At 38.6% G+C, this 21,889-nt stretch overlaps 1 protein-coding gene across 9 annotated transcripts in view; it reads left to right on the forward strand.

Moving 5' to 3' along the window:
* Positions 1 to 21,889, forward strand: part of LRMDA (leucine rich melanocyte differentiation associated) — a 1,037,699-nt gene that overhangs the window by 818,602 nt on the left and 197,208 nt on the right. For all 9 annotated transcript variants that reach the window (XM_039235202.1, XM_039235199.1, XM_039235201.1 and 6 more), the window contains one exon: positions 16,826 to 16,910. In XM_039235202.1, the coding sequence (XP_039091133.1) occupies positions 16,826 to 16,910 (85 nt within the window). The remainder of the gene's footprint in view (positions 1 to 16,825; positions 16,911 to 21,889) is intronic.

Here is a 21,889-nt window from a genome sequence, read left to right on the forward strand (position 1 = left end):
GCTAGTATTTGAAAGGGAAGAGCTTAACTAGGCTGAAAATGTTGGGGGTGGAAGTTAAGAAGAAAGACTGCCCTGTGCAGAGATGTTGGCAGAATGGGGACTGGAACGCTGAAAGAGTATGGAGAAGGCCATGTGCTGGTTTCAGGGTGAGGGATGAAAGTGAGAGATGGCCTGGAAGCCCAAACAAAGGCCGGGGCAGTGGACCTACTAGGCTGCAGATGGTGTTTTGACTTATACCAGAACGAGGTAAATCATTACATGGTTTTTAAGCAGAGAGAGGCATGATCACAATCTGTTTTTAAAAAGTTCTAAGGATAGTCACTTTGGGTAGGACTTTCCGAGGAATTGGCCCTCTCTAAAACCAGTTCCCTTAGTTGATTGAAAGCTATAGTAATTCTCTGGTACTGGTGAGAATGGGAGGGAAGAGGGACTGATTTTAAAATACATGTTTTTTAAAATATATAGTGAAGTTTGCTTCATCCTGGCCAAACTATAGGCCCACATTCCCCAGTGAATCTTTTTAGAGCTCATTTGCTCTCAGCCCTTTGCAACCAGGCAGGTTGCATGTCTTCGTTTTGTTTCTTACCAGAGTGCCGTTAACCTTTCTGTAAACTGGCTACAAATGTGCAGTGGCAGGATAAACACAGGTGCTGGGGAAGAAAGACCCTGGTTTTTGTGGCCATGTTTATCTTTCAGAGTCTAGGAATTATGGATGGGAGAAGAGGGCAAGGAGGGCTTGTAGAACATATGTCTCATAATAGGTGCAAAATTTAGTTGATATGGTAGAATGCAATCCAAAAAAATGGTGGAAAATGGTTGAATGGATTTCTCAATTGAGAAAAAAGCATCAAAATTTCCTTTTTTCCTTTCTCTTCCTTTCCAATTTCCCTTATCCCTTCTTTTCTCTCTACTCCGCCCTCTTCCTTTCATCGTTAATGTTTGGCACTTGGACTATCCTAAGCAGTACATATACCCGAAATGGGATTTACCGCTAAGGTAAGTTCATGCCATCCTTGTCTATAACTGAATCCTAATAGACAACAATGTGTTTAAAGAGTTGAAGGCTAAGATTTTTAGGGGTGCATCATGGTGTTTCTTTAGGAAATGAACCTGTGGGTCTTGGATGCATTCAGGGCAAACACCTTTGACATCTCTTTTAGAAAGAGGTAAAAAGAAGGCTGAGTAACCTAGTGGTGGAGAAATGCCTTTGGAAAATCAAAGACATGCATTAGAATTCATTTTCCCAGACATTTGAAGTTTATATAGATCAGGATAAAAACCCTTTGGAAGGTTCCCATGGCATGTACCTGTACTGCTCATTCATATGGGCTACATGTTCTCTTGTGGTATTATCTATGTGTAGACAAAATGGGAATAAAATCTCATCCCAGGTCTAATGCTACTAGCTGCTTGATATAGGAGAATCAATAATTGAACATACTATGTAATTCCTGACCTCTGCAGGAAATATTAAACTGAGTTTAACTTTACCCCACTGATGTGTATGTGTGCAGGGATGGGCAATCTGTTGGGTTGCCATCATTTGAGAGCTATTGTGTTATCTGGTGGTTCAGTTCTTAGTCTGTATTCTTTGTCTCCTTTATCCATGTTGTACTCTGACCCCAGCAGCTGCCCTTGGCCTTTCCCTCAGGCTGCTCCCTTTAGATGGCTGTTGTTGCTTTTAACCTTCTGTGGGATACCCAAGCATGTTTAAAAATTACTGCACGTTAAAGCTGTTTGGTGCCATCTGAGAACCTGAAAAGTTTAAGATACGTGATGTTAGGAAGGCCTTGTGGAGACTTTCTGCATGTGGAGGCCTTTCATTGATGTTGATAGGCCCTCAGGATGGGTTCTTGAATAGCACTTTCAGTTTTGGCCAGATGATGATATGTTTTGAATGTCTGATGTGCAGTGAGGAGCTCCAAAAGACTTACATAGGTTGTTGTCCGCTTTTGAAGGGGAATTTTCTCTTTTGGCCATTTGGTGTCCATTACATTGTATTCTAGACCATATTTACCTGGGAGCCACAACCACTCCACCTTTAATCTATAGAGGTCTGGTGGGACCAGTCACTGACCCAGCAGTAGGAGTGGGCAGATGATCTGGGCTCGACCTCACAGAGAGTTCCTTCTCCTGGCCACGGAGATTCATTCTGCTATGGGCAGATGTGTAACTCAGACCAGGCTGCAGATTCCCAGATTTGGCTTGGAACTTCTGGGAAACAGAAGCTTTTTATGCTGTTTTGAAGATGGTACGATATGGATCTGGAGGTTCTGGGAAGTCACCACATGGAGAAATCAGGGATAAAGGAGTACAAATCTAGAAATAAGAAGTCCTAATGGTAAGTTTGATTATGTGGATCTACCCATACATGAAACTGTGTACCCTTTGACTCATTAGGACCCTCCTTCCCCGTATATTTTCCTAGACTTTAAATTGAATCTCACCATTTAAAGATAGTCTTCTCTTCCTGAACTGTTTAATTAGGGAGATTCTACAGTCTACCCTGGAAATGTGGTCAGGTGCCCCAGTGTAGTCATAGTCATATCAGGTGAGAATTCTTAATCAGGTGGGACTTTAATTTCGTTTTCTGGTAGTCTTTCTAGTGTGCATGACAAAGTAACACCACCTCCTGAAAAAAAAATTCAAACAATAATCTGGTTAACCATCTCTTTATGAAGACATCTTTGTATGATTGAATATTGAAGCATTTCAATATTCAGTTGTCTCTTCCACCTCGACATTAAATATTTTGTTTATTACACAACTTCAAAATTATCTCCTTCCAGGAATGTAGGACAAGTTTAAGGCCTATCGAGCCATGATTTATATGAGAATTTGTTATAAACCCATCACATAGCCTTTTTTTGAAGATTTTACTGTGAGTTCGTTCTGGCGTCTGATCCTGAAAGATGGCGATGGGTAGTGAGGGACCTGCTGAATGAGTCACATGGCACTGATCACTGGCCCTCAGGAAAGGCCCTGCTGGTTTCTCCTGCCAAGAACACTTTAATAGACAGGGATGGGTAACTACAGCTAAGTGACTGCAGAAGATTCCAGTAGAATTGGCTAATGTAAGTACAGTGAAGTCACTTTTACTCCGCATCAGACTGCAGAACTGCTGTCTTCTCCCTCCTGTTCCCACTTTGACTCCTCTTCCCTGCCCCAGGATGGAACAAGGCCACAGCAAGCACCCACTTGGCCCCCATTCTCTTTCTTCCACACCCTCTCTCCACAGCTGTGTCTGAGTCCACAAACGACTTTGCTCCAATTAAGACATAGGAAGAAAAAATATAATTTCTAAGTCACTTGGCCTTGTGATATATATGCTGGGAAAATGAGTGTGCAGCTTTCCTACCCATCTTGGGCTTTGCTGCCAAACAAATCAATTCAGCCTTCAGAGAAGCATCCACTGCCTTGTGATTATGTTTGTGTAAAGTCTTGGGGTCTTTGATCAAAGAATGGCATTTCAGGCCAGGCCCTAATCTTCACTGCCTTAAGGTGTTTAAATGAGTTAAAAAAAAAAAAAAAAAAAAAAGTTGATAACAGCTGGGACTTAAATTTGCCTTTGCCCAGCTTTTGTTTTGAAAGGGCTTCTATTATCCATGGCTTCCCTTTTCGAAGCAAAGATGGATCTTTGGGTAAACCAGAAAGGGAAAGAGGATATGGGAGGAAATGGGCGGAGACTCTGAATTAATCTTCTGAGGAAGAATGTTTGATCAGCGGGGAGGAGAGGTTGGAAGCCTCCGATGCTGACAGCAGGCACCTTTCTGACTAGGGTGTGATTGGCACCTTTGAAGCTTCAGTCAGGGGCCAGTGTCCAGTGGGTCGGGGCTTCCTCTGTCTGTGGGTGGTGGTGTTAATAATGTGGCAACGGGAAGGGTTAATTGCAGACAAGCAGCAGGATTACCACGAGGCCTCCTCAGCTCTAAAAGGAATAGTGCGAGGAAAGCCTCTGATCTGTCAGCCTTAGAGGAAATTAGTGGGAGCAGACTTGAGCAGGCTTAAAAAAAAGGCATTTAGGATATTAAAGTGTAATGTGAAGAAGGATATTGAAATAGGGCAAAAGGGATAGGAGTGCTGATCTTTAAAGGCAGCGTCCCCTTCTTCCTACTAGGAATTTCCGTGATTTGTTCAGATTTCACAGATGCCTTCTTTTGATAGTCCAGCAGAGTGATTTAACTTGTACTGCAACAGGTTAGGGAAGGGTTACACCCTGTAAGCGGTTGCCCCCAAGTTCCTGTGCAAAACTTGTTGGGTCTCCACCACCTGGCGGTTTCAGAATGTCCTGACGCTGAGGCTCCCAGTATAATTTTAAAACAAGTCAGAGCGTTACTGACACCCTATCTGCATTAGCTATCTATTGTATATTTTACTTCTTACCCTTCTGGTTCAAGTCGGGATGTTGCCAATAAATCCTGTGTTACCATTAAAGAGGCCATTCATCACGCTTCCTAATGTGATTAATCAAGATACACCACAGTACCCTTAAAATGAGATCATTTTGATAAATCATGTATGACATGAAAAGACTTTATTCCTTTTAAGTGCAATTTAGACTGTAATTTTTTTCCTCATTTATGATTCATGGGAGAAACATGGATAAAATTCCCCTGCACAGTTACACCTTATCTACAGCAATAACTCAAAACTGCTTTTAGATGAAAATTCAGGGTCTTATTCACCAAAGCTGAATGCCAGCTCATTATTTTCTGGCGTTCAGTAGTCCAAAAATAATGTCCGCACATTAAGCGGCATTCTCAAAAACTTGGAATTGGCCAGGCACCAGGCACATCAATTACACTCCATCATCCTTAATAAGGAAGAAATATCAGATGTCTTCTTGGAGTTTTTCTGAATCAGTAATGCTCAGCCTTCACCTTCCCAATTTGGAATGATTTGGAAACAAAAATGTAGTAACAAAAAAGTATGGGACTTTCAGCTGCTTTACATGGCTGTTTTCTCCTGTTCCATAAAGCTCAGAGGAGGTATTTTTTCCCCCTCCCACATGGTTCATGCTTTCTTTTCCATCCCTCCTTCCTTGTTCCATAAATGAAACTACCACTTTGTTCGGTCTGAGTTCTGTTTCTAAGCTGCTGTGCGATGCGGGCTTTCCCTCACCCTGCCACAGTCATTTGGGAAGCGATAGTCATAACGTCCAATAGAAAAATAATTTGAAAATGTGCCTTCTGGTGAGATCCATCAAGTGTAAGGTCACATTTTTGGTTAAAAGGCAGACACTGATGCTATTCATTAAACTGAAAAATGGCTTGTTTTCCACTAATATTGAAATAAACCCTGGATGAATGTGAAGGCATGCTGGCATGCACTTAGATAGAAAGCAAAAGGAAACACAGATATATTTAATTTGGACACGTAAAGTCAACAGAGTTTTAGGTCTTGCTTAAAATGGAATCAGGAAGATTGGCTGAAACAAATGTGAACAATTAGAAGTTCATTTGCCTCTTTCAAAGGATGAGAACATTTAAAGAAGGATTCAGAGTCCAAGAATTACAGACTCACTTTGTGTTTTGTCAAACACTGTTACCTGTGAATAAGGACTTGATCAACAGGTAATTTATTTCACTGATGTTCTTAGAGATTTATGCTCGGGAGTAGATCAAAACCCTGTGTTTGACTCTGTGCTTAGCCCAAGAATGCACATATCCTATTCATATCCTTGTAATACAACAAACGCAGCAAAGCTCAAGTTTCTCTGGTATGTCACGTTCATGCCAATGTTCTCTGTGCCTCAGTCAGATAGAAATCAACAGCAAACAAAGATTTCTTGCGTCTTATTCACATTTCAATGAAATTTCCCATGTTTTTATTTTTTCTGAAATAAAGAATGAATTAAGAATAGAAGGCCATTAAGGCTGAACTTGCTTTGTTTACGTTTCCATTTCGCATTTATGACTCTCTTTTTGCTAAAAAGATCCGTAAATTTAAAAAATACGCATGTATCTCATTAAAAAAGTTTCCTCGTTCTAGCAACACTCAGCAAATCTCTGAAGAATGCAAGTTTAGAACATAAATATTTTAAGGCCCCATAAAATTGGCAGTGAATATTTTTTTCCCCTCTAAGACCATGTTCATTTCATTCCAATTTACTACCATGATTATATTTTCCAAAGCAGCTTTTAATACAATACACAATTATTCCATTCAGGGTTACGTAGGTCACCTCATTAAGCCTGCGAAGATCAGGCCTCTTGTGATCCCCACAAATATCCTTGCATTTATTCCTAATTAAAATGGGCCTCCTAAAGTGTCTCAAGTTTATCAATACAAATAACAAGCTAAGCAAAATAACCGCATTTGGAAAGTTAGCGGGGCAAGGTGACCTGGTCCCCCACTTCTCAGAGCCAACTGTGGAGTGTCCGCAGTGGTGCCCTGCCACCTGTTGGCTTTGCTTACACATAACAGGATATTGATGTCCCTCACAGCGGTGCTGTAACCCTCTGTGACCCCTGTCCCAGTTCATCACCCCCGAGAGAAAGGAGGAGCCGTTCGAGAATTCCAGGCCTCCTGATTTCCCCCATCATTCATTTCCTTGGCCACATGTTTCTTCTACTAATGCTAAAAATTTATGGCTGAGCACATTAAGGGCAGTACAAGTCCTTCCCTTCTTCTGGATTATTTCAGAGTTTCCTGTCATAAGGAAATCCAAGACAACGTGTCCTCAGCGGATTGTATGTGACAATGTCTGTTTCTATCTCAGGAATCTGAGGCATGATGGATAAACTGTCAGTTTTGAAGGATGATGTTTTCTCCATATTTCCATTATGAACTGGGCTGTCATCTCCTAATAAATTTCTTGCATTGGTATCAATTTATTTTTACAAGCAGAGGGTCTGATGTATTTGGGAAAGACACTGACAGCAGATCTGGCCTAGCTTGACAGAGCTGGCTCCACCTCATTTTGGAAAACTACTTGGGTTCCAAGGACAGAACCTGACCCGCAGCCCTCGAGAATAAAAACTCTGTGAGAGGAAGAGAGACACATGAGGCAAGTTCCTTCTTTTAAGCCAAAATAAATCAAGCCTGTAGGACTACTATGACATAATATTATTTCTGAGTCAACCCTACAAACACAGATGAGAAATGCCTATGCAGCTGTTTTCTAAAGATAGTTAGACCATCACAGTAATGCGGTGAACCTATGGATGGACTTACAACAAGGCTATAAAGATCTCACTCCTTTTGCCCTGAGAAGAGATCTCAGTAGTGTATTTCTGCTTGACGAGTAAGGAGTAGAGTCTATTCATGTAATAAATACTTGATTACACACGATGTGCATGTCCCTGTCATAGCTACTCTGAAGAGCAGGAGAGGTCATGAAACGTTAGTCCTCCCTCTCAAGAAACTTAAATCTACTTGAAAAGGGAAGATACACAAAATTGCAGGTTATACAAAATTAGAATGAAGTCAAAATAAATCATGGCGAATATTTAAAAAGCAATGCTATCATCTTTTTCTCTTACCTTACTTAATCTTTGCCTCCACTGGGAAGAGAGGCTGTGTAGCTTCATGGTTAAGACAGTGGCCACTGGAGGCAAGCTGCCTGGATTTGTATCCGAGCTCTGCCACATGCTGATATAGCCTTTCTCACTTAGTGAGACCTGGGTCAAATTACTCAGTTTCCCTGGGCCTTAGTTTTCCTCATCTGTAACCCAGGACGGGGGGGTATGGCTGCCTCATGGAAATATTGTAAAGACTGAATAAATTAATATATGCAAAGTGTTTAGCATAGCCCCAGATACAAAGTAAGCACGGGTATGTATTAGCTATTTTTAATCATCATCCTCAGCCTCATGTCATAATAGCATGACCATTGTTATTACCATTTTATAGTTGAAGAAAGTGGCTTAAAGAGTGGAAGAAAATTGCTCAAGGTTGTATAGCCAGATGGAGACTGTCTCTAAATCTTGGTCAGTGAGGCATCTGAGCATAGACAACAGGGAAGTAGAAGATATCCAAGTTGTAAATAAGTTGAGGACAGAATCCTTGAAGCTTAATTAGCTTTTTTTCTTACTATCCTTTCCATTCCTTGGCCATAAAATAGCCCTTTTCTACATAGCCCCAAACTTAATAAATGTTATATGTAGTGGTATGCTGGTAAAGGTTTAACAACTAGCTCTCTGGGAAAAAAAAGTATGCATGTTTATGTGTACACAGTTATTATAATTTTTATGTGCTTAAAGGACAAGTAACTCACAATTTATAAATAAAAATTAAATAGGTAATACATTATGTTACAAATACCATTCAGCCAGTTGATCTTCACAGAATACTTTTGAGTATTTTGGCAAAGTCTCATGTCCATAGCCAACCTAAGGTTGTAGCAGGTGAACAAGTGTAGTTCTGATATGAAATATCAACAATTTCCCCTTCTTGCTAAATATGTCAGAACTTCACTCATTTGTCAGTGACATGAGCTACGTCTTTACTACCTGGATAACAGGTTTTGAATAATGGAAGAATATTTCCTCATATTTTTATGCTGTTCACACGTATTGGGTACAGGCTCAATATTCTTTTTTTTTTTTTTTTTTTTTAAGTAGACTTCACGCCCAGTGTGGAGCCCAGTGTGGGGCTTGAACTCATGACCCTGAGATCAGGAACTGTGCTGAGATCAAGAGTCAGACATTTAACTGACTGAGCCACCCAGGTGCTCTGATGACACAGTATACTTTTAAGTTTAATTTGCGTCATTAACATTTTTTTCTATTATTTGCTTAAGTTTAAGGAATCAATAAAATAACAACTCAATCCCTAATTTGTAGCACTTGGCAACTTCTGCTGTGATACTACCACTGTGGCAGTGTCAGGCTACTAAAGTGACATCACTGAAGAGTTGGAAAGAGATGCGAAGTAACACCTCACCCTATAGTATTTCCACTATATATAGACACAACTAATTTATTTTTTTTTATTTTTTTTTTAAATTTTTTTAATGTTTTTTTAATTTATTTCTAGGAGAGAGAGAGAGAGAGAGACAGTGTGAGCAGGGGAGGGTCAGAGAGAGAGGGAGTCACAGACTCTGAAACAGGCTCCAGGCTCTGAGCTGGCAGTCAGCACAGAGCCCGACGCGGGGCTCGAACCCACGAACCGCGAGATCATGACCTAAGTGAAAGTCGGACGCTTAACCGACTAAGCCACCCAGGCGCCCCTAGACACAACTAATTTAAAGAGCATAAATAATAGTAACATTTTGTAAAATAATTAGGAAGTGGTGAGTTATGGTATATATTACCTTTTAATATAACCTGTCCGATTACAAGTGTATGTCATTTAATTTTCAATAAAGACTGTGTTAAACAACCAAAACACAGAATTTCTGGAAAGTTAACCATTGTTTTTTTTGTGAACTGGCACAGGTTGACTCCAGACCCACTGGTTATGTCAACCCCAAGTGGCCACAAGATCTGAAGGACTCCTGTGTCTATATTGTATAGTCAGTGAGTTATTAATAAATAACTTCATGGTTTTATTTATACACCAGGCCACAAAACATGTTGCGTATTCACATGAATTGAATCATCCATCACCACAAATATATTATATGCCTTAGTTTATATACTAGATGCAGGAAGGATTTTTCAGATATCTTCAAGCTTTAAGTTCATTGTACAGTTTTGGAACTCAAGCTATGGAATCAGGTAGTGATGGTCAGAACTCCAAATCCCACATATAGTAGCTGGGTGATCTTGTGCATGTTATGTAACCTCCCTCAATTTCAATTGCCTTATCTATAAAATAATAATAATGGACCTTGTATCTTAAGGTCATTGAGATAAGTTAAGCTCTGTGCGTAAAATGCCTGCGTATAATTAGCGCTCAAGAAATGGGACACACACACATTCGTATATACACTCATTTCTTGAAAGTTACAACATTTTACATTCTGATTATGTTCTATGTTTGAACATAGGACAAAAACTAAATTTTCAGCAAGGATTAATAATAAGCAAATTATTAACTTGCATTTCATCATACTTCTGTGGACAAAGATGAGTATTTCTTCATACACAGGAGATTCTGCTTTTAAAATTACCCATGCTCTTTTTAGTAAATTCTCTCTCTCATTCAATGGTTCAAGAAATTCCTGCTTTAGGGGCTGCAAGCCATTTGCTCTCAGCTTGGGTGTTGGCTTCTGTGCTCTTGACGTCTACATTTCTACCAGAAAGGACCAGATAAGGCCCTGCTGACAGTGGTGTGGGGCAAAAGTGAGTGATGGTCAGGGGGGGAGTATCATAAACTTGGAGCCCCCAGTGCAGATCTGGAGTGGAATTGGGGAAACAAGTTGGCTTTGGGAAACTCTAGGCTTCTGACTCAGTTCCTAATCACACCATGGATTCTTGAGCTGTACAGTCTTGGACATATTACTTATCCTTCTTCTCTATTTTCTCACTTCTCAAATGAGAGTAACAATAGGACATACTCATGCACTGGAAAATCATTAGCACTAAGGATATATTCAGGAAATATTAGCTCCTGTGCCTCATTTTGCCTCCTTTCTTTCCAGTCCCCTTCTTGTCCCCCCTTACCTCCTAATATCCTTCCCTCTTTGTCCACTGCTCCTCTCTCCAAAGGGAGACATTAGAGATACTTGATGGAAAAATGCATTGTTTCATATCTGCCCTGATAAATAGCTAGGATTTTAAATATTTCAATTTTAAATATTTTAAATCACAAGAAACAATGGCACAATTATATAATTTGAAAAATCAAATCACTCTAAATCACATTAACAAAAAGTCTTTTAATCTTTGCCTATTAGCTTTTACCTATTGTCAATTTTATATCATTAATAATCACAGTGTATGTACTATTTTAATATTTAATGTGTTTACTTAATATTATATCATAAAAATCTTGGCATGTTCCTCTTTTATATTATAGGTTTTTGTGGTTGCCATAAGAAATCAAAACTATTTCCATAATGCCCAATACTTATATTTTTTTCCTTTTGCTATGTGAGTGGCTGCTAAAAATATTTTGGAAGCTACTGCTCCAGATGATTTGTAAGGTCTTTTACATCTCTTACATTCTATGATTTCATTATTTATGAAATAGCCCACAAAATGCCCATGTCATAGTCCTTTCTTCCTCCCACCCTCCCTCCTTCCCTTCCTCCCTTCCTTTCTTCTACTTTCTTCTATTCCTGGTTCTTTTTTTTTTTTTTTTTCCTTCCTTCCCTCCTCTCTCCTTCTATAAATATTTATAAACTACAACTCTGGGTCTGACGCCATTTTCGGCACTGGCGTAAGTGGACCCCTTTATATCAGATAGAAGCAATGGGAAGCTCCAGGATGTTGCCTTCAAGGGGCTTCCTTATTTCAGAGAGGCCTTTGGCACCCTACCCGTTCTATGACTGAAATATAGCCTGAACTAGCCTTCAGCCCCTTCACTCAGCTGAATGCTGTGCTCTTACCCAGACCGTGCTCTTTGCCCTTTTGGGATATTTCTTGGTCTCTTGGTTATTGACTCAATCTCATTCATACCTTGCCATTTTTTATTCCCTCCTAGTTTCATGACTTCTGGCTCTGACAATATATGACCTTTTCCATTCCCAAACCTGTCTGTCATTCCCAACACAATGCATCTGTCATGAAGGCTTTCTATCTTGCTTCACACTGAAAGGCATGGTGCCTTTACCTTGGAGCAGGTGGAAGTCTCCTCGTTCTGGCTGGTTCTTTGACTTCTAATTTAATCTTTCAGGTGATGACAAGTTTTTACCTCTGATTCTGGCAAACTACCTCAGACTTTTGTTGTGTCGAATTGCAATCGCTAGTTTTTTCTTTGAAATTAAAATATTTGATTCACTCAATCACCATGCATTGACTATTTTCTATATTTATGGCAGCATGTTGGGTACAAGGGTTAATAGTATAGTTAATCTCAGAAACTTAATATAGTTAATCTTGAAAGCTTTCTCTTGGTATGAATGAGAAACAAGCAAGGACATAATTACTGTTCCATGTGGTGATGTGTCATAACAGAGGTCAAGGGCAAATTTCTGTGACAGTGCAGTTTGGGGGTCATGCTAAACATTGGTGACTCTTAATAACTAGTATTAATCATGGCTATCATTTTTTTTTTTTTTTGATGAGTCAGGAATGCAGTCCAAGTCCTCATTTTATTTTTCTTGGGATTCTCAGCACAGGGCTTGGCATATAGTAGGTGGTTATTAAATACTTGATAACTAAATGAGTGATGCTTTTTCTTATGAAAGAAAATAAATGTTTTTAAAAGAGTCAGCTTTATACCACAGTTTCAGGGAATGAATTGTGATGAAAAGCGAAGATTGCTTTTACTTGAAGGAGGCTGACAAATTTCCCAGACCTGGGATCACTTTATGCTGTGTGTGATTTAAGGGTGAGTGAGCATGCCAAAGCGCTCCACTTGAGCTGAGTAATGGGGAATGAGTTGTGGAGATGCGGTCTTAGATGGTATTTTGTGAAAAATAGTAGGAGATTTATGGCTATTAAACAACTTTGTAGCTGCCCCCTTCTTGTTTTGAAGCCTGCCAAATCACTCCTCCTGTGGTCTGTATCATATTCCTTCAGGGCATCCATGATGTTCAGAAATATCCACTGGAATGCAGGTTTCCATGGAATGTACCCAATGGGAAGGGACTTGAATTTTACATACTCATCTGAGGACATTTGTTTTCTGCAACCACTGAGTGAAATTCTCACTTTGCAAGTCTCTCATGGAGTGTGCTGTACTTCCACTGACTCTTTTCCAAAAAGGTTGCCAAAATTCTGCCTTCCTTCCTGCACTATGGAAATTGCAGAGTGCAGTATATTAGTGACTATTATCATTATTGTTGTGAGTTTAAAAAATTATCAGCAACTATCCATTTGTGAGTAGGGAAAGAGCACAGAAACCTTCAGTATGCTTTGATGAATCTTAGAAGAATTTACCAGGCTGGCATAAGCATTTCAAGCTTTGGTATGAAGGGAGAAGGGGGTACCTATTTACAATTATTTATCAGCTTTTTCTAGTCTATTGTCATACTCAGCAGCTTTACAAAAAACAGAAATGGGAATATTTCATTATAGAAGGTGAACAAGAAATGGCCTAAATTCATGTTGTCCATGTTGTGCAAGTACTGGGAAATTGTTAGATGAATTTCCTCTCATTATGGGTCAGAGAGGAAATAGGAATCTTTGTTTTTTTTCAGTTTTCATTTTTTTAAAATTTTTTTCAAAATTAAAATTTTGAAAAATTTCAAAAATGTAGAAAAGTAATGAACACATTTAACTAACATATAGAATTTGTATTTTCTAATATATTGACATATTTTTCCAAGTCTTTAAATAAAATAAATAAACCATATATATAATATAATATAAAATATTATATATATATAATAATTATTATATATATATATAATAATTATATATAATAATTATTATATAATATATATATAAATATATATATATTATATATATATAATTGAAGTCTCCCCCATCTTGTTAGCCCCAATCCTTTTACCCTGCCTTCTAGCAGAGGCAACCATTTTCATGAATTTAGTGTTTAGCTTGTATAATTGTTAGATGTTTCCATACACACATGTGGGTGAAGAAATACACATACACACACATATATGTGCATGTGTTATATATATGTATATATACACACATATACATACATACATACATACATATGACCATATTTGTCATTTTGCAACTTGTATTTTCACTCTGTGTTAAATTTTATTTATTTTTTTATTTGTTTTCTGTGTTAAAATTTTAGACCTATTCAACTAGAGATACATAAATCAGGTTTATTGCTCTTAAATGCTAAATATTATTCTGTCATACAAATATACAACATTTTATTTATCCATTTTCCTCATTGACAGGCATTTGAACTATTTCCAATTTGTTCTGTTCTCAATAATCATATAATAACACTGTTTTATGTTCCACTTTATAGACCTGAGTGAAATTTTCCATAGTGTATACATTTTAAATGAAGTTGCTGTATCAATTTTCAAATTTATTAGATATCGCTAAATTACTCTCCAAAGTAGTTGACCCAATGTCCATTTCCACTGGCAAGGGATGAGAGGATAAAAGTTCATTTCCCTTCTTTCACCTTAGCCCTTGCTGTAAGACTTGAAAGTTGGCCAGTATGCTGGGTGGAAAAATTGTATCTTGTTTTAATTAGCATTTCTCTTTGGACTAGTGAATTCGACCTTCTTCTTTTTCATTTATTAACCACTCAGCTTCTCTCTTCTTTGAATTTCCTGACACCTCCATTGTCCATATTTCTATTATATTTTTAATTATTTAGGGACATATGCCTTCCAGATGCTAATATTTTATTGTAGCAGGAGTGATTTAAAAAGTAAAATGTAAGAGTATAATTCTCTGCCATAGGTAGTTGGGAGGTTTGGCAAGGACTCAAAGATTTGAGACGATATATGGTTCTGATGATTCAGACTTACCCAAATTTCCCTTATTCCCATTTTAGGCATATCTTCTTAATCCAAATAAAAGAAAACATTTAAGTTTTTCCACTTACATTTCAGTCATCTCATACTCAATATACTATTGGTATGTTGCTTCAGTTTCAAGGGTAGTTCTTTATTTGGGGGCAGGTAGAAGGCATTGTCTTGTCCACTTGTTTCATATGATAATCACGCTTTTCTTAATTGTGCCTGTAACTGTAATATCCAGAGAACAAATGTGTACATCACTATTGAAAAAAATCACATGGACTTCATTTCGATAAGAGCCAAATCAAAGGAACTGGTATTTAGAATCTAAATTTGTAATAGTTCCTTAAACATCCAGCCATAGACGCTCCACCAACAGTTTGAAAAATTGTTCTTTTCTGAGATTCTTTTCCATGACTTGAGTTTGTAAATGGATACTGAGAAGAAAAATAATTAAATGCTAGGCATGGAATGGTGACTGTAAAACAGAACTCAAGCCACACCAATTTTGCTTTGACTACAACTGGAAATAAAGGTAAATAGCTATTTTACTCTTGGTTATAGAGCTCTAATATTTTGCCCAGTCAGAGGTATTTGCTGAAAGGTAGTTTCTTCCAGTAATTTTAGGAAAAGCTGTCATCAAATTGTCAACAGCCCAAATTGAGATTAAACACACTAAGAAATATCACAATATAGCAACCTAAAACTCATACTGGAATTTTGGGCCTTTTTAGCATTGACGTGAAGCACAAACATTGACAGAGAGAGAAACTATGGCCTTTTACTAAGGAAGTATGGTAGATCTGTGGAAGATGGCCCCCATTACTTTACCCCATATATTCTGCCTCTAGCATTGAATAAGTGCCATATTTAGAACACTGTCAGTGTGTCTCATTTATCATGTGGGATGGCAAGAGACCTTGCATGCCAAATGGAGGGACATGTGCTGACTTTAGTATTTGAAATTTAATCTAATTTCTGCAGTATCCTAAGTATCTAATGATATAGTATCGAGCAAGTCTTACCTACTTTTTAAAACATTTTTCTTAGTGACTGAACTTTGCTCTTTCTGGACCCAGTAACCTTGGATCAAGATTTAAACACCACATATTTCCCTTGGAGCTGGAGTGAAGTAATGCTACCTGAAATCTGTCTCTACCTTAGGGACACAGCTTCTGATTTTGCTCCATTCAGAACTCTTTCTGTAAGTCTCCACTGAAAGCTGCTTAATCAAACATCTCAAATGTCAGAAGCAGGGTTTAAAGGGTTTTTCTAGCAAGTAGTTCTAATCTCCTACTTAGTTTTGATTCCTATAATGTAGATAATCTCTTTGGAGAAAAGGCCTGCTCCAAGCAGGGTAAATATATCCCATAGAATGTATTTCCTATTCCAAAAGAAAAATGTTGCATTAATGAAATTTACTTTTTTCTTGAAGCTTGGAAAGGTTGTAAGCTTAGGATTTTGATCCTAGCAGATGTTCCTTTTTGGATATTAAAAAAAAAAGTAGTATTTGATTCAGAAGTCTCAGTAAGACTGGCAATAGTGATGCTTCTTGCTATAAGTATCCACACTCTGAATGTGTCAGAAGGGTCATGGGTTCTGAGGGACAGCTGACTCTACGGCCATAGTCCTTTCTTCCTGGCTTCATTCCTATGGTTGTAGAGTTACAGAGAAAGAAAGGTAGCACTTCTTACCCATACAGGTCACACTATATACAGTTTGATGGTTAAAGAGCTGTTTGTGTACAATAAAAGACCATCTTCACAGATACATTTCATATCATTTTCTTTTAGGCTTTGGAATGGCAAAGTTTTATTGGTAACCATTATATGCCAAATTTCAGGTGAGTTTTTCAGTGTGGTTGTTAAACTTAGCCAGAAGCCTGACTATACGGTGTGCAATGGTTTATATCCTTCGGTTCATGCTACTGAGCTTCTCTGTGTCTCCATGCCACTGGGCCCATGTAAACGGGCCCTGTTTTTCGCCATCTACCCTGGGGCAAAGCCCAGCGTCTTCACTAGTTTCCATAGAAATCTATTCACAGTGAACATTGAATCTGTGGGAAGCACCTGAAGAAGGTCTCTGAACTTTACCCTCTTTCTTTCCTCCTCCTCACCTTTCAGTTCAACAAATAAACAAACCATCCCCTTGTTGCGGAGCCCTTTCTCCTGTACTGAGACTCCTCAAAGCTTCCTATACCACCCTACACTCACCAGAACGTTATCCCAGCACAAACAACTCTTGCTTCCTAAGAAGAGTCTTGGTTGATAGTATTTCTTCCAGACTCAGATCCCTAGGAGCCCTGTTTGGTAAAAGAAGGTATTTAGTGGTTGGTGTTACTTCATGTTGACATGTTCTTTTATTACACAGGCTTCCAGTGACCACGTCGAGGCCTCTCCAGAGCACCACTATACACCCCTTCCTTCTGCTTCCAGGGATCTCACCAATCACCGAGGTAGGAACTCAGCTTTTTATTGCCCTTAGTGGTTGCAGGGAGGGACACTTGGCTGTGCAGAGTGCGGGGCTCATTATTGCTGCCTCCGCACTTTAGAAGGAACACAGTGCTTTTCAAGGCCTTGATGAGAAAACCATACTTGTCAAACCTAGTGATTTTAACTCATATTAAACAGAATTTAGTGGCAGTCTACTGGGAAGGCAAATAAATCCATGCTATAATATAATTTTGTGATTTGATTTTTTTCTTTAAGTAAAGAGATTATGGTACTTAAAAATTACTAAATAGATCATTACTTGCAGCAAAAGTGATGGAGAGAATTAAGAAACTCACTAATATCTGTAAAGGTATCATTGTTTGGAGAGAATAGTTGAAATCTATAATTTTAAAATGAATGAACTCTGTGTTACAGCTAAAAGGAATTCCAGTTTACCTAACAACATTGCCCAGAATCAATGCATAGCTTTTCTTAAATTACCTGATCCTCAATACATTAATTTGGCTTACCCAGTGTTTCCAAAGACTTGAATTCTTATCACCATCTCTAGAGTCTACATGGAATATAATTTAAAAATGCCTCATCCCTTTGCTGGATGCTTAGGCCAAGGACTCTGTGATCACCTTTGTTGGAACTGGGAGGACAGAAGACCATGTGGTATAACTCCTTTACCCCTTTTATCCTGGTTATGACTAGTGCCATGTTTCCTAATTGTGAATCTGCCTCCCAGCCATAAGTAAGAATAGGCTTTGATGGTATTCCATACTTTAAACAACATTTTCTCAAACAAGAAATTCCCCTTATACATTCAGGGAACATTGAATAAGGACTGTTGCAGCTCTGTCATCCCAGCTTCTTTGCAGGATGGATGGGTATGAACAAAGCCTGTAGAGATGCCCAGAAAGTGGTGAAGCTGGCGCTCTGAGAAGACATGTGGGCTCTGGGCAAATGGCACACTTCTATTCCGCAGGCAACGATCAAGAGAGTGTAATGCAGGATTCCAGGTGTCTGTGACTTGGACCTGTGTTGCTTATTTGTTGTCTGGGCACAGTAGGACTTTTCCACATTTGCATGTATTTTGGTTCAATTAGGATTCTATTCATTAAATGTCAGTTTTGTGGAAATCAACTTTGCTCAAAGGCAGGTAGAAAAAATAGCTACCCATATGCTCCATATGCTGTATTTTGATGGCCATCAATAGATCTCCCTCACTGAATGTCCTTCTGAAAGTCCTGAGCATATTCCTTTAGAGCCTGGTGTGTTTTCTGAGCTTTTTTGGGAGTGCGGTGGGGGCCATGTGGGGAGCTCCTCTAGGCAAATAATAATATCATATCTAGACAGAATAACAAATTAGCTCTAGCATTATATCCTCATGGATTTATTTATTGGTTTCTTATATTTAAATAAAGGCATTTTTACTCTATAGACCATTGAGTACACTGCATAGGAACTGAAGGTTTAGGGCCCTCAAGCCCATTTGTAGAAGTTGATCTAGCCATGAAATTGAGATTTCATAAAAGAAGGCCATGATCAGATAAATGATAATCCCCAATAATAGGACCATTTGTCACTGTAATAGTAAAACAAGAAATTTTGAACCTTAAAGAAATGAATATAACTATAAGTTGTGAAGGCATGTTGAACAATATTTGGAATATGGAAAAACGCACAAGGCATTTAGAGTTAAAACAAGTGTACTTTGATGACATCAGAGCCTGACATGGGAACATTATTATTTATTTATTTGTTTTTATTTTAATTTTTTAAATATAATTTATTGTCTAATTGGTTTCCATACAATATCCAGTGCTCATCCTGTCAAGTGCCATCCTCAATGCCCATCACCACTTTCCCCCCTCCCCTACCTGGGAACATTGTTATTTAAAGGACCCAGCAACAGATATCTCAGTTTTACTGAGGAATACCTTATCCATTTAATGCACTGGTTGCTTCACTAGTTCTAAGGACCTGGTAGTGCAAAAAGTGAGTCAGCATCATGAAATGGTGACAAGGTCTTTGGGCTTGTGGTCTTGTGGACATCAGTAAATAGAGAGAAAGCCAGAGAAGTTGATTAAGCTTGAATTATTATTGGACTGATCCATGTAGTGAAGCAATGAGACTGATCTGGTTTAGCTTGGCATGAATCATATGATAACAAGAAGGGAAAGCCCAATTTTTCAGCACCCAGAATGAAACCACTCAATGCCACTTTGCTTTATTATATTTAAGTTAAAGAAATTACTCTATTTTTCTGATCATATAAACCACCAAACTATCTGAATGTCGTTTGTTAATACCTTTATGGAAACAGCTTACAAACCTTTATCCAGTGAGGGCTCTTTCACGTTGTGAAGGCAAATTGCATCATTTCTTTCCCAAGTGAAATCCTCTATGATGTCTGAAACTTGGTCTATAAAATCTTAAGTGGAAGTTCTATTTGCAAATAATTTTTGATTCACCCAGTTCCCAATCTCTTTTCATTCCGCACCAACAGCTACATAAACTGGCGGGCAGTAGTTCATGTGCAAATTGCTATTTTTCTGTACATGCCATTTTCCCTTTGCTTGTCCTTTTATGTAACTTTCAATGTCGAGTCTGATAAACCCAAGATTCATGTCCTAAGGACTGTAGATTCAAATGCAAAGGAAATCTGGGCCCGGAATAAGTATCAGAGATGGGGACTCCATTTTTCCATCTGTAATTTACAACTAATCCATGCATCATAGGGATAATAATGCACAGTACTTTTTGCTTCTTATAAGAAATTGTTTATGTTGATTTTTCTTCTTCCTGATATACTTACAATATTTGCTTCTATCTCCTTACTGCAATTGTTTATATTCTGCTTTGTGTGATAGAGGTGAGGTATATGTATGTCTTAAACTCTTCATAAATGGAAGTTCCCTGAGGAGCAGTACAGATTCTAATCCTTCTTCTCTTTCACATCACTGGATTCTGCTCATCCTTCAGGTATCACCTTAAAAATCACAGCTGTAAGGAAGACTCTTCTGATCCTACCCCACACATTTATATTAGGTCATTGCTCTTTTGTTCAGGAACTGTCTTCCTGGACAGGCTGTAAGCTTTTGGAGGCAATGGCAGAGATTGTGTCTCTGTATCCATGCAGCTGTATCAGTAATCCCAGATGATACCTCGTGGCAGTCTACTTACTACATCCTCCGTGGGTATCCACGTTATGAGGAGTGTTGATATGTTAGAAGACTATTTCTTTAAATATGTGCATAGGACATACACCTACCTGCCAGGTATTGCCACTCTTTATCTGGTAGCTGTTAGAAATGGAATTTGCATCTATATAGACCACTGTGTCTTTTGAGGAAAACATTTCTATTTAGTGAATAGAACATATCATCCTCAAGACAACCCTGTAAAGTAGGGAGGGTAAATATTATCATCCCCATTTCACAGAGGAAGGTGCCGAGAACTGCTGGGGGAAACTAAGTCACTCAGGGACAGAAGCAAGGAAAAAAATATTCAGAGTTCTGTGTCCTTGAATCCCAGACACCCCCTGACATGTGTCCTTCACACAGGACATATGAAGCAAATGCAGGACTGACCATGGCATTGTTCTGGAAGGAAGAAGAAAGTACAAGCAAAGAAATGGTCTGGAAATGCCCATTGCCTGGGGTGAATTTCCAAAGCCTTTGCTAAGGCTGCAGCAAAATATTATAGTATCCTTGCCTGTTTTTGTCAAAAGAATTGTGTTACTGTCCTTCCTTCCTTTTTTTAAAATTACAAGTCTATAAATTCAAGAGCAGAGAAAGTTTGAAAAACCCAAGGGGAAAATGCTATGGCATCAGTGTGAATTCAGATAGGAAAATAGAAGGCCCACTCTGTATTCACATCATGAAGGGTTTTAACGTAAGGGATGAGAGAGAGGCTTATTCAGTCGAGGAAGACCCCATTCAGAGTCCCAACCTCACACCGAGGCTGGTGATCCTCGAGAGCTTGCTGACATTTCTGCACATGTCAGGAATGCCTGGGAACCACCTACTGACATTCTCAATGTGTAGTGCCAATGTAGGAGTGGCTCTCAAGTTCAACTTGGACACTGCTTCAAACATTAGACCTACCCAGGGATTGCCCTGCTCTCTCTTTCTCTCTGGATTTCCAAATTATTCTCCAGTGTCTCTCTTTGACCCACTCTAACATGGAATCATGCACCAAGGGAAGTCTAAGAAATGCAGTTTCTAATTCCTCCTCTGAGCTTCAGAGAAAACATTAGTAGAGCATGGTGGTGATGCCAGGTTAAAACAGACAATCCCACACATATCCCATAATTTGACATGGCCAGTAGCTACCACACTTAAGGCCCAATCAAGTGTATTTGTGTGCACATTTTACAAAGTCATTGCAAGTCTAATGAACATCCCTGAATTATTATTTTTCCCTGATGCTTATACAGTCCAGACAGTATGCCATAGTTACCTTGTTATCTTAAGCACTGTACTTTAAGTGTATGAAAGAAAGAATGCAGGAATCCAAGAGGAAATCTACGGAAACTTGCTTGAAGATGGTTTCCACCCTACTTCCACCCAACTTTGGCAATCTTGCCGTTATTTCTGACACATTTGGTAGGTGTTCATCCTCTTCTCCAGCCAGGACTTGTTCTATTTGTGTTTGAAATTGATTGCTGGGACTGCCATAGAATGATTTACGTAGCAACTCATCATAATTAGTTATCATTTGCAGTCTCCTTAATGTGAGTTGCATTTTATGCTTAGGAATTGATTTTTCTGTATATCTCCATGAAGCAGCTCAATGTGTGCCATCCAAATAAGAAGAAAAAGAGAAAAACCTCAGGCATTTTTTCATTTTTATTTTTTAAACAGTTTTAGCATAAAATAAAATACATTTTACAGAAGCCGTAAATACAGACTGTTTTGCTTCAACTATTTAAATAAGCCAAAATGAAATGAATAAAAGGAAAATGAATGAATGTGTGTGATGATGTAGTAAT

Source organism: Hyaena hyaena, unplaced genomic scaffold (assembly GCF_003009895.1).
Source record: "Hyaena hyaena isolate Hyena2069 unplaced genomic scaffold, ASM300989v1 scaffold_97, whole genome shotgun sequence".
In the NCBI taxonomy this organism is placed as follows: domain Eukaryota; kingdom Metazoa; phylum Chordata; class Mammalia; order Carnivora; family Hyaenidae; genus Hyaena; species Hyaena hyaena.